Source organism: Microtus oregoni, unplaced genomic scaffold (assembly GCF_018167655.1).
Source record: "Microtus oregoni isolate MIOR12 unplaced genomic scaffold, Mior012 000015F_ref0000493, whole genome shotgun sequence".
NCBI lineage: Eukaryota > Metazoa > Chordata > Mammalia > Rodentia > Cricetidae > Microtus > Microtus oregoni.
In genome coordinates, this window is record NW_024543074.1 from 47,404,767 (window position 1) to 47,418,206 (window position 13,440).

At 48.8% G+C, this 13,440-nt stretch overlaps 1 protein-coding gene across 1 annotated transcript in view; it reads right to left on the reverse strand.

The window, feature by feature from the left end:
- The window catches only part of Adamts2 (ADAM metallopeptidase with thrombospondin type 1 motif 2), a 197,421-nt gene that overhangs the window by 62,035 nt on the left and 121,946 nt on the right, over positions 1 to 13,440 (reverse strand). The window contains exon 4 of the mRNA XM_041664732.1: positions 315 to 517. Within this exon, the coding sequence (XP_041520666.1) occupies positions 315 to 517 (203 nt within the window). The remainder of the gene's footprint in view (positions 1 to 314; positions 518 to 13,440) is intronic.

Here is a 13,440-nt window from a genome sequence, read left to right on the forward strand (position 1 = left end):
CAGGAAGCAGAGAGATGGATGCTGCTGCTCGGCTCCTTCTCTCCACTTACCAGGGGGAGGTACTGCCCATAATGGTGGAGTCTTCCCCCCTTAATAATCAAGATAATCTCTCACGGGCATCCTAAGACCCACTTCCCAGGTGACATCTTCCAGCCCAGTTTGCCACATTCTACTCTCTAATGGGCCCACCCAAAGACCCACCCAGCCACTGCCTAATCCCCACCCAAGCCTGATTTCCCTGCCTACGCAAGTCCTGCCTCCCAGAGACCAGTTCCACTCCTAGTCCCTTACCCCCCGCCCCAGCCTTGACTCACAATGTTCATGAGTGTCAGCAGGTACTTCTGCACGTGCTCCGTCCCGTGGAACTGGACCACTGAGTCATCCACGCCCAGCAGGACCTCGATGTTGTAGTCATCGTCGGTGGCGTGCCTGCGCACCCTCCGCCGGGAGCTGGTGATGTGCTCCTCCAGGACGCCCAGGGCTCGGCTGAGGCTCTCCAGGCTGCCCCGGGAGGCTCCTGGAAGGAGAGGACACCTTCTTTGGTAGCAGCCCAGCACCCCCTCCCCAGGGGCATCACAGAAAGATAGAACCCATCTGGGTACAACTCGGACACCAGCCAGGCTTACGGGTGGCATCCAAGTGACCACTACGTCATTTAAAACTCACAGCGCCCTGAACCAAAGCACTGTGCCCATTCACAGAACAGATGGAAGTCCAGAGGGGGCAAGACTGAAAATGCAAACAAAACTGGGGAAACTGAGGCTCAGCACAGACTGTATGTGTCACACGGTGTCTCCTCACGCCTAGCTCTCCTTCCAGAACTAGCTCCAGAACTTTCAAGGAATGGACCATATGCATATCCTGGGTCAGGACTTCAATGTCTGACCCCTTCTCCACCGGGAGAACTCTGCCCCCAACCCCGGTGCTGATGGGATTGCTCAGGGACCCATGTAAGTCCCTCTCATCACACCTCCCACAGTGTGTCTTGGGAGAGAATCAACCAACTGCCCGCAGATGGCCAGGACCTGGCTATGCACCGATTATACTGAGAAGTATAGTCCGAGGGCAAGGGTCTGCACCAACAGGACCAGAGCCCAGGATGCCATGCCCACTGACCCTCCAGCTATGCTGTCTGCCTTGATTTCCCTCTGGTTCACACTGGCGAGACCAAACGTCAGAGGGTAGCCATTCCTGAAGATACAAGACAGCTTGGCTTATAGTTCTGTCCTTACCCCACCCTCTTCACCCAGGAAACCTCTTCACGCAGTCACACAGTGGGTACCTTCAGTCTCCGTTTTACAGATGAGGAACCCTTATGTGGCAGACAACCAGACAGACGGTTCATGCCCTCAAGTTTACCTTTAATACTACAAACTGATAATAACACACACACACACACACACACACACACTTTCTCTACGTATAACATATGTATATAAACCTGCAGGTACAAACACTGTATATGTTCAAACACACAAATGAACATCTATAGTACATAGCCTTATGGTCATGCGTGCATGCAATGCACCCATGCACACATGCACAAACAGTCGATCCTGCCCAGGGCTACTCTAGGCATGGGGAATGGGACAGTCCTGCAGGAAGTTGCCCCGTGCAGAGCTAAGTGCTGCTCCGCTCAGCTGCCTGGAGATGATTCAGGGCCATCCTGATGCTTCCAGAGGAGCCGCCTGGGACTTAAACCTGACACAAGGCTTGAGGGATTGCGGCTCTATTTTCATGCATTTACTTCTTTGCATTTTCAGCGAGCAGGGACAGCTCACCTTCAGAGCCACCTTGGGAAGCAAAGATGGTAATTTCCACAGAAAAACTCCTCCCCTGGGGAAGGAGTTAGACACCACCTTCTGCCACTGTCTTGCTCAGGGTCACACACAGGCAGCCCCAGGGGAATAGCAGACTGAAGAGGTACTCCTTGGGGCCACAGGTATTTTTTAGACAGTACCTAATTTAGTTGACAGCATTTGAAACTTGGAAGGTTTCACGTTAAAAACCACCAAGAACACCCAGTTTCTCTTGAGAAACTAAGAGTTGGGGCCATCCCTGGGTCACCTGGGTGTACTGAGAGAAGGCATATAGGGGCCCAGGTCATCAGGGAAGCCACCTGCCAGCCTGATGACTTCTCCAAGGCAGCTGTGCTGCCAACCTGGCATAGCTGTTCAGTCAAACCATGTGTTCCAGGCCCATCCGAAGCAAGGGGGCTTGAAAATAATGCTTTGGAGATGCCAATTTCAGCTCAGGCATGATAATGATGGTTGCTGATATTATTCTTATCCTGATGATTTTTGTGGGGAGGGGTCCCCCGTTTGCTCTCCTGCTGCTGTGATAAAAGACTAACCAAAACCAACTTGGTCAGGGAAGGGTTTATTTGGCTTAGAGGTTTTAGGCTCTCATCAGAATCAAGATAGGATCCTGGAGGAAGGACCATGGAGGATCTCTGCTTATTGGCTTGCTTCCTTACACAGCCTAGGAGAGGGCTAGGATTTCCTCCATCAACTAGCTGTCAAGAAAATGTCCTACAGACATGCCCATAGACATGCCAACCTGATAGAGGTAATCCACAATTGTGATTCTCTCTTCCCACGGTAAGACGAGGACAACCAAGGTTAGCTATCAGCAGGACTGACTTCTTGGACATTATCTTTTAGAACACCTTCTCCACAACCCAGCCCTTGGTAGAGAGGTCCCAAAGCCCAGGAGCAGAGAGATGGGTCAGCCACTCCAAGCAGTCCAGTTCCTTGAAACCCACCTCAGGTCTGCTCCAGCTCCTCAGGACGTAACAGGTGCACCAAGGCAGTGGGGTCGGCCGCCCTCAGCCCTTGGACTAGATGAAGCTTGGCCTGGCTGCCATCTCTGCTCTTCCGTATCCCTATGGGAGTCATCATCCAAGCAGATATTCTACCTCACCAATTATGAAGACACCCCCATTTTCTTCACAGTGGTTATGACCTTAACACTGGCTAAACTCTGGTCCTGACATGCCTGTCTTTCCCAGGGAGCTCTGACCAATAACAAGCTCCCAAAAGGTCCTGGACCAACCTTCCAGTGATCCCTCTGACAGCAGCCCTGGCCTTCAGGGCCTACCCAGACATGGTGGATTGCCAGCATGACCTAAAGGCCTTCATTCCACTTGGTCCTTGGCCCATTGCTCACATGACGATATATTCCATCAGTCAGTACTAGTGTATGCTGGGCAATGAACTGTCAATGCTGTCCTTCTCCTCCTAAGACAGGAAGATACTGCTGCCTCCAGTTTATCTTTTCTCTGTGGCAGCTCCCTCTCCCAGCAACACATGCACACGCAAGCGCAAACACACACAAGGAGAAACCACTGGTCCCCCAAGGGGGTGGGAGGCTGACAGATGCTAGAGAGAGAAAAGGAGCCCCAGCACCCATGGCCTGGTTGGCTGACTCTCCCCTTGCCTGGGTGTCTATCACAGGAGCCTAACTTTTAAAGACGAATGAACAAAAGATAGTTGGTTCCTGGCATTCCCTTGCTTGGGGACCCTTCCAGATGGCATCTGGACATCTCTTTGCTTTGATAAGGATGACACAGCAGAAACCATATCTAAGAGCCCTGGTCTGAGAGTTTCTAGAAGGCAAAGGAAAGATGTTGAGTGTAGATCAACAGGCTGGGGAGAGGATGGAGGAAGCAGAGTACCTGCCCTGGGAAGACTGGGGCAGCCGCCAAGCCCACCTACATAAGTTTTGTACAGCAAAGGGTGCTGAGCCCATGGGCCGAGGACTGCACCTTCGAGCATCCTCAGGATGGCTTCTAGGACAAGGACTTGTGCACAGCCCTTCACAGGGAGGAAATGCACTCAGCTCTCACAAAAAGAGGAGCTCCTGGCTGTTCTTACACTCCTCTGGCTTGTCCCTGCAAGGTCTCAGAGTGCAAGCATGGTCCCCAACACAAGAGTTATTAAGGTGCCAGATTCCTAAGAGGTGGGGCCTAGAGGAAGTGATTATGTCACAGGGGATCCGGACTCATTAAAGAGCTAGTGCCACCACATGGTAGTGGGTCAGGGCTCTTGGGACTAGGTTGCTCCCCTGGGGGACTTGTTATAGAAGAGGGCACCAGACCCCCATCTTGGCTTCTTTTCCTCCTCTGGAATATACTTCTATCACATCTTGCCACTTGATCTGTTGTGACACAGCCAGGGAATGCTTCTGCCAGGATTCCAAGACCATGTTGTGGGAACGCTTCATTCCCCAGAATGGTGAGCAAAATAAACACCTTTTTTTTAAATAAATACCCCAGTGTCAGGTATTTTGTGATAGTAGCCCCAAATGGATTAAGACAATCAACAAGGGGCAGTAAAAGAGCAGAAAGACTGAGTCCATCAGGCCACATTGCCAGAGAGGAGGAGGTGGGACCTGAAACAAGGCCTAGATCCAGTATGATTTTTTCCTTAAAGAGTAGTGGTGATTCTGAATCTGGGCATGCAGATCAGTTGGTAGAATGCCTCCCCAGCTGTGTTTGCACCCCAATATTGCATCAATTGGTCATGGTGGTACACACTTATACTCCTAGCATTCAGGAGGATAGGAGTTCAAAGTCATTCTTGGTTACAGAGGGTGCTCAAAGCCAGCATGGAATACAGGGAACCCTGTCTATAGCAACAACAACAAAAAGAAAAATGATTATTATTTTAGCAATAGTGTGACCCTGCAATCAAAATATATGCCACAGTAAAGTGTGGGTTTGCTTCCCAATATTGTTTTTTCTTCTTTTTTTTTTTATTGAATTTTCAGACAGGATCTTACCCTGTATCCCAGGCTGTTCTAGACATATTCTGTAGACCCGGATGTTTTTGTACTTCTATCTCTGCCTCCTGTGTGATTGCAGGCATGTACCACCATGCCCCAACTTTTCCAATATTAGCAACATGGTCTGGAGGATACCCCATGCTCCACCAGTACAAGGGCTAGTTTAGGGGAACCAAAACTGGTAGGAAAAAAACACTTGGACTCTAGTCTGTAAAGTCAGAGTGAGGTAGGGCTGGTGCCAGCCCTGTAGTGCAAGGATGCCTGAGAGTTTTCAGAGCCCCATGCAAGTCTATGCCAGTGCCTTTGCTGGGCTGGCCTCTTCACTTTTCTGCTCCTGCTCTATGTTAGCTCATGATCACACCCTGGAGGAGCGCCCAAACCACCCAGAGGGAAGGCAGTCTATAGCTGACAGTTCTAAAGTCTTGCTGCCTGCCTTCTCACTGGGCTCAGAGCTTGTGGAAGAGGGGCTGTGTTTGATCTCTACTCTCAAGGAAGTGTGGCTCTTAAATGGCTCCTAGGCTCAATGGTCAAGGCTCGGGCTCAAGCCTGTGTCACTATTGGGAGATAGTGGGAACTTCAAGAGTCTGGGCCTAGTAAAAGAAAGTTAGGTTAGCTGGGATGCACCCTGGATAGGGCTATTGGGATTCCAGCCCCTTCCTGACTCTCTTTGCTTCTTGGTGGCCATGAGATGGGAAGCCACCTCCTCCATTCCACGATGTGAGCTACCATAGTTGCAATAGGGACAAGTGACCATGGCCTCAAACCACCAAACCACTGTGACCCCGAATCCTGTCCTTCTTCTGAGTTTTTTCTCTCTGGTATTTTGTCAAACTTAATGCAAAGCCTACTGGCACAATCCCCGTATGTCACCTCCATCGCCCTCACTAAACACTGGAGACAATGTGGGTAAGTCAGGGAGGGGCTTATAACATAGAGAAGCACACTGGTCCCTGACAGGGAAGACTCTACCATCTGCTCCCCCTGGAATGATCCTCCCTATCTCTCCCATCCACCAGGTTCCAGCTGAAATGTCACCTCTTCAAGGAACCTTTACTAAGACTCTCCTTCTCCAGCTCCTCCCCCAGACAACACCTTCCTTCCGGCAGGAATGACAATCGTGGGCACTTCTAACATCTTTTGTGGATTTGCTTTGGCATCCCCTGCTTCTTTGCCCTTGGATAGAGACCCCCAGAAGACAGTGTCCATGGGTTTGGAGGCCTCAGCTTCCCTAGTGCCCCAGAGGGATCCTGGGGGCTAGGAGGGTTTGAAGTCCTGGCAGAGAGATGTAGTGGGAACTCAGGACCCAGCAGAAGGGCGGCTGGTGCATGTCGAGCCAGGAAGAGGACATTGGTGGATGGGAGCAGGAGGGAACTGTGTTGACAGGTAGAACCAGTTATAAATTACTTACATGGGGGAAAACCAAGAGGGGAGGCAAGACAGATGGAAACAAATGGGGTGAAGAAATTAAACGTGAATCATGTAATTGGCAACGAAAACAAGTGAGGTGTCTTAATGTTGTTCCTGAGTTAAAATCAAATCTAAAGTATTCAAGGGGATGGGCTGCTGAGGCAAACAGGGTCTGAAGCTGTGACGGGGAACCTGGTGCTCTCCCCAGCGCGCTGAATGGATGCAAGGAGAGGCCAAGGCCAGGTAGGTGTGAGCAGTCACACACTCGCTCTAGAACACAGCACCTGAGTTAGAGAAAACACTAGCGATAGACATAAAGGATTTGATCTTATACAACAACCCAGTGTTCAAACCACCAAAAAATAAAACACACCCTTTTCACACATATATGGAAGACATTGAGACACTAAGAAAACCAAAAAATTGTGCCTGTAATGATTAATGTTGAAACAAAAATTGGGAAATACTGTAATAGGGAAGGTCTTAAAACCTTTAGTTCTGGGGCTGGATGGCTCTAAGGTTAAGAGCACTGACTGCTCTTCCGGAGGGCCTGGGTTCAATTCCCAGTACCCACATGGTAGCTCACAACCATCTGTAATGAGATCTGGCGCCCTCTTCTGGCATAGAGTTGCACAAGCAGATAGAGCACTCAGGTACATAAACAAATCTTAAACACACCTTAAGTTCTAATAAGCATAGACTAAATAGAAGGTATAAACCCAACAGCTGCAGTAGAGAACTGAGTAAAGAGAGAACTAGAATTGGCTGAAAACGCGGCCAAAGGAAAGTCTAGATGCTTCCACAGAAAGTCCTTCCCAACCCCCAAGGAACAGACACATCTAATCTTTCAGGAAGGGAGAGGACAGGGCGGTGGTGGCACACATCTTTAACCCCAGCACTCGGGAGGCAGAGGCAGGTGGATCTCTGTGAGTTCGAGGCCAGACTGGTCTACAAGAGCTAGTTCCAGGACAGGAACCAAAAGCTACGGAGAAACCCTGTCTTGAAAATCCAAAAAACAAAAAAAAAAAACCCAATCCCTGAGGAAGGGAGAGCACAGTGATCAATAACTCACCTATCCAAAACAGCCACCAGCTAGAAAATTGGGTTAGGGGAGGGAAACCTGTTAACTAAAGCACACAGCCATCATAATACTGAGAAACAAAAAATAATGAAAGTACATGGACAAGCAAAAGGGAAAACAATCTAACATTCCAAAGTTAAAGAAAAAAAAGAGTCTATAATAAGTGGAGAGAAAAATGATACAATGTTGGACTGGCTATTAGTCCCTTCCCAATGAATCTGCAAGTGTAACACAATTGCAAAAGAATCATGAAACTCCAGCAAATTGTGGAATTTACTTAGAAGATATGTATGAAAAAGACTAATGAAAAGAAATGCCTTCAAATTAAGACTATACTCTATAAAATCACATTCACTATAATAAAGCAAGTTAATATCATGAAATGAGCTGGATAAAATGTCCAAGGGCACACCCAGACTTCTGGGTAAAAATAAAGACTTGAACATAAATGGCCCATTTAAATCCTTTCTGGAATCCGTCTGTCTGGAAAGTGTCAGTCAGGAACTTTTATTTTTAAAGTTCCAAAGCTATAAGCCCAGGGAGAGCAGAAGAGAGCAATATCAGAACAGTCATCAGCTGGGAAGCAGGAGAGTGTTGCGTGGTAATAAACTTGATATATTCTAGTTGAGCCCCAAGCCAGTATGGTGAAGAGTCGGAGTTCTCCTCGTCTCTGCTACAGTTCCCCAAAGCACGGAAATTGATGCATCAAGTACCATCCAGGGGTGGGGTGGGGAGCAGATGAGTTGAAGGGAAGTGCCAATCCCCGTCCCCATGCCCCTCTGTTGGACTGGCATTGATCTGGAGTATTCCTTCAAAAAGTATAAGAGATCTCTGGGATGCAAGGACTTGGTGTGGCTAAGGGTGAGGGTACCATTCTAGAAACTGGAGGATTCAGTGAAGACCCACTTGTCCATTCTTTCCCAAGATGCTGATGGCCAGATATTCACCATTCCAGAGACTGTGTGAGTACTCTGAGGAGCCAAGGAGCAAAAGGAGCCCACGTACTAACACCAGCATTTCCGATCATCATAGTTATGATGTTTAGTGTCTACCTTTACAAATGAGCAGCCAGCCAAGGGCCACCATATCTCTGGTGTCTGACACTACAGATAAAGACCAAGAAGCAACAAAACATAGCAAAGCAAAACAAAACGGTAAGAGGAAAAGGGAGTGAGATCACTGCCCTTCCACCTGCCTCTCTCCCCTGACATCAGCCTGACCCCCCACATGGCTCCCCATGAACCAAGTTGATAGACACACTCTGACCTTATAGTTTTTCAAAGAGCACAGCTCTCCCTGCCCCGACCTAGCAGCTATGAGCAAGCCTAGACCCCCCCCAGGCCCAGATCTAGAACAACGTTTGGTTATAAGTTTACTTTTATCTAGTGCCTCCCTGCTGTGTGACTCCTGGACAGCACAGGTCATGTGATGGAGTTTGTCCACCCACCCCAAAAGTCTGTAAAAGTCAGAAACGCACTTTGTCCTCTCAAATTGAAGGGGAAGACTTCTGGGACCTCCATGCTCCACAGGGCAGTGACTTTTACTAATGAAGCTCCTTTGGGGGAATGAAAAGGGACTGTTTTCTCCTCCAGGGTCCTGTCGCTATCTCTCTGAATGCTCTCCCACTGCAGCTCCTCATGGCTCTCTCGGTCTTGAGCCCAAAGCTCTCCCAGTGAAGCCCATCTAAAGGGTGATTTCATGCCAGATTCTTTCTACAAACCTGCAGCAATTTCCAACAGAAGGAAGACATGAACTCTGCGGGGAAGTGGGAACAGAAAGCTTGAGCTAGCATCCTGTGGATGCTGAGAGGAGATGCTACATACTTAAAACAAGAACAGGGAGAACATTAAAGTAAGCTCCTGGAAACTTTTTAAAAAATGAAATAAGTGATAAACTCAGTGAAATGATTGGAAAATGAAGTTGTGGGATTTCCTTCAAAGTGAACCAGTAAGTCAATCTGAAAAATTATAGTAGATTGAGAAGCTTTGCTGGATAACAGAAGCTTCGCAGAGAGCATGGAAAACCAGAAAGGAGGGAATAGATAGTTCTAGAGAATTCCCCTCACTGGAGGGTGTTCCCAGGTGGAAAAGGATTCATCTAGAGCCCAACAGAGGTGAATAAAACACATCAAATGATTATGAAATTATAGCAGACAGGAGCACCTACAAGATTCCATACAGAACTAGCAGGAATAAGCAGGTGACAGAAGTCTACCTAAAGTGATGGGTTCAGTGCTCAACTATGTTCATAGCAGCACTGTTTGTCATAGCCAGAACCTGGAAGCAACCTAAATGTCCCTCAACCAAAGAATGGATAAGGAAAATGTGGTACATTTACACAATGGAGTACTACACAGCAGGAAAAAATGACATCTTGAAATTTGCAGCCAAATTGATAGAGCTAGGAAACATCATGTTGAGTGAGGTAACCCAGACCCAAAAAGACAATTATCATATGTACTCACTCATAAGTGGTTTTTCAACATAAAGCAAAGAAAACCAGCCCATAAATCACAATCCCAGAGAACCTAGATAACAACGAGGACCCTAAGAGAGACATTCATAGGTTTCATCTACATAAGAAGTAGAAAAAGACAAGATTTCCTGAGTAAACTGGGAGCATGGGGACCATGGGAGAGGGTTGAATTGGAGGGAAGAGGCAGGGAGGGAAGTAGAGAAAAATGTATAGCTCAATAAAATCAATAAAAAAATAAAAAAGAGATGGATCCAGAATTGCTTAGATGTCACAGAAGCAGCATTAGAAAAAGCAAACAGTAAAAAAAAAAAAAAAAAAAAACAAAAAAAAAAAACAGAGAGAGAGAGAACATCCTGATGGAAATGAACTGAACTGCAGTCTCACCCCAAATTCTTGATGAACTATGGCACTGGAGTAAAGTTTCCAGACATGCAAGTTTTCAGAACATTTACCTGCTCATTACTACTTCTGAAAAGCTACTGAGAGGGTCCATCCAAACAAAAGACATGCCCAAGAAAAACATAAGATACAAAACACAGGAAACGGGAGACTCAACACAGAAACAGCAAGTGAAGATGAGGAGAAGTGAGCCACAGTTGGCAGCATGCCTCAGATGTTGAAGACAGCTGACCATCCCACCCCAGGGAGACCCCAAAGACAGACTATTACCACCAAGACCCCCACTTCCACAGAGCTATCTCCTTGAAGGGACTAAGAGGCAGAGGAAGAGAGCAAAGCCCATGCAGTGCCAAGCCCTTGGGGTGTCAAAGCTATGAGCTACATAAATCCCGTTGTTTATAAGGTTAGCTGCCTCCAGCATTTTGTTGTAAGGCGAAATGGACTAATGCAGCCTGGTAGGATCAGAATGACGTCGCGGAAGTGCTAGAAGAAAATCAGCTAAACCCTTTTTCTAAAGTTCAGTAGGCTCTTGCCTGCCTCCCTCCTTCAAAATCGCATGCTTGAGAGACATTGCTGGTGTCTCAAATCTCTGCTGGCCCAGCAAGGTGAGCGGCTGAAAACACAGCTCACTAAGGCGCTTTGTGTACAGAGGAACCACACCGCGCTGCTGGCCCAAGGCATCAACCATGTGGATTAGAACAGATTTCTCTGTTCCTTAGGACTCAGGAGGAACAGGAACCACCACGCTGCTCAGAAAAAGGAGAGGGAGGCTCACCACCGGGCATATGTAGAGGTACGCGGGCAACCTTGGGTGTCGGTCCGTGTTGCAGGTGGCATTGGCTGCTGCTTACCCCAGGCTGGCCCATCAGCTCCTGGGGAGTCCACCTCCCCGTAGGAACACTGGGCTTGTGGGTGCACACTTTACCATGCCTGGCTTTTTATGTGAGTCTCGGGACTAGAACTCAGGTTCTCATGCTTACAGGTAAGCACTTTCTCGACTGAGACATCTCCCCAGCCCGACCCAGCTCTGCCTGCTGATGGTTCAGGCTTTGCAGGGGCTTACGGTCAGGCCTTAAATCCTGGGCGGCGGCAGCGTCACTGAACATACACTGAGGCGCCAGGCCAGGCGAGGTCATCTGCAGGAAGGTCAGTCCTCCGGTTGTTAACTTTGAAGACATAATCACTCTATGACTGCAGATTCCCCAGAAGATGGTCATTAAGATAAAATATGTTTACCTAGGTGCATAATCAGGGCACGGCGAGAAGCCCTGCTTGGCAGCAGGCATGCTCTTAGGAGGCTCTGGAAGCCGAGAGCAGGCTCAACCCCACGGGGGCCATCAGCACAGAGTCCCACTGGTGAGTTTTATTAAAAGGAGCTCATTACGGTTATTTCAGCCCAGTCTTCATAACGTTATTACCAAACCGGAATTAATTTCTGCAGCTCCAACAGCTGCAGCTCATTTCATGTCATCTTTACGATTCGAGGTGGCATGGGGGAGCTGGGAGGGGTCCCGGTTCTTGAGGACAGCTTCAGCTGCACAATTCAGAGGCCGGGACTGAAGCCCTCTGCTCTTCCATGGTATGGGAACCCGAGGGTTCCAGGGCCACTCCGCCTCCCAAGGCTTCTTCAAAGACGAAAAAGAGGCTCCCTGCCTATGGTAAGGTCCTTAGGTAATGTTCTCCAGGAGCACTGGATGCTCCTTGGTGGGGGCCATGGAGCATCCCAGTTTCCCTTTGTGCTGTTGCCTTCTCAGAGCTGCAGGGGCGGGGGTAGCATACTGAGCTCTACTGTATTAGATGTTCATTCTTGACTTTTGTTCTGATCAATAACTGTCTCCCTCTCCAAGACTTAAATGCTTCTGGAAAGCCAAATCCAACTTAGCTTTATTCTGATGCCCCCAGCCAGGGCAGTGCGCTCCAAGCACACGGCTAATGTGGATGAGAAGCCGCCATGATGATGACTCCGGGGTGGCTGGGCGGCTTCTTCTTCCCGAGAAGCAGAGCTGAGATGCTGTGTTGGTTGGTTTTAACCATCAACATGACACAGTCTAGAGTCACCTGGGAACTCGGTGAGGGACTGTCTTGATCAGGTTAGCCTGTGGGCATTTCCGTGGGGACTTATTCTTGACTGATAGGAAGACCTGTCTACTGTGGGTGGCCCCATTCCCCAGGCAGGGAGCCCTGTACTGTATGAGAGTGGAGAAAGTGGGCTGAGCACACTAGCACATTAGTTCAGCATTCTCTGCTCTTGACTGTAGACATGACCAGCTGCTTCAGGGCCCTGCTGCTGTGACTTCTCTGTCATGATGGACCTGGGCTTGTGGAGCCAAATAAGCCCTTTCTCCCTTAAATTGCTGGTTTTTGGTGTTTTATCACGGTGACAGGCAATGAAACTAAGACCGTGACAGACAGTCACGGAGGCTGGGCTGGGTCTGGGTACAGTCAGGTTCATGTGGTGGAAGCTTTGTCCCTGCACGGTTATCTGAGAGTTGATAGGACTATAATCCCCTATGGGAGGTGTTTGATCGCTGGGGTCATGGCCCTTACAAGAGACAACATCACTCACTGAGACGTAGTTCCCATGAGAAGACGTTGTGAGGAAAGAGCGAGCCATGGCCCTGAATCCCTGGTGACCCCTCTGCCAGTATTCTCCTTCGAGAGCTCTTGACTATAAGGGAGGCCACACAGACAGGGCCACCTCAGAGAAAAGTTTTGAGACGAGCAAACTTTCTTTATAGAGTAACGAGTCTCAGGCATTTGTTAGAGCCACAGAAAATGGATCCAAACAGCCGGTGGCATGGCCAATACTGCTCACGACTCTCCAGCTCTGCAGGCCTTTGAGTCAATTCAATTGGCTTTCCGCCTCTTGCAAACACCAGAGTCCCAGTGTGACCCCCATACAGACACCATCATGTGCCCTGACCTCAGCTTGACGCCCCAGATAGTTGACCAAAGCGCCCTCAGAGTATGGAGACCTGAGGTGTGACAGTCTCCTTAGCCTACGACTTTCACCTCTTGTTTTCTCAAGAAGCCCAGTGTGGGGTGAGGAGAAAACCTGCTAAGTATTTAACATCTGGAGCCCAAGTAAGTGGGCCACCCCCCCACAATAAGTGCCCTGGGGACATAGTGCTAAAACATCCCTGTAGAAGTGTGCAGGCCACTGTGCTGGAGGCCCTGTTCTCACATCGTCTCTAAAGTTTGATTTGCAGCAGGGATGGGTGGTCTATTGTCCCCAGACCTCACCTAAAATGTGGGAACACCCCTCTCCAAGCACAGCTGGATTGGGCAGGACC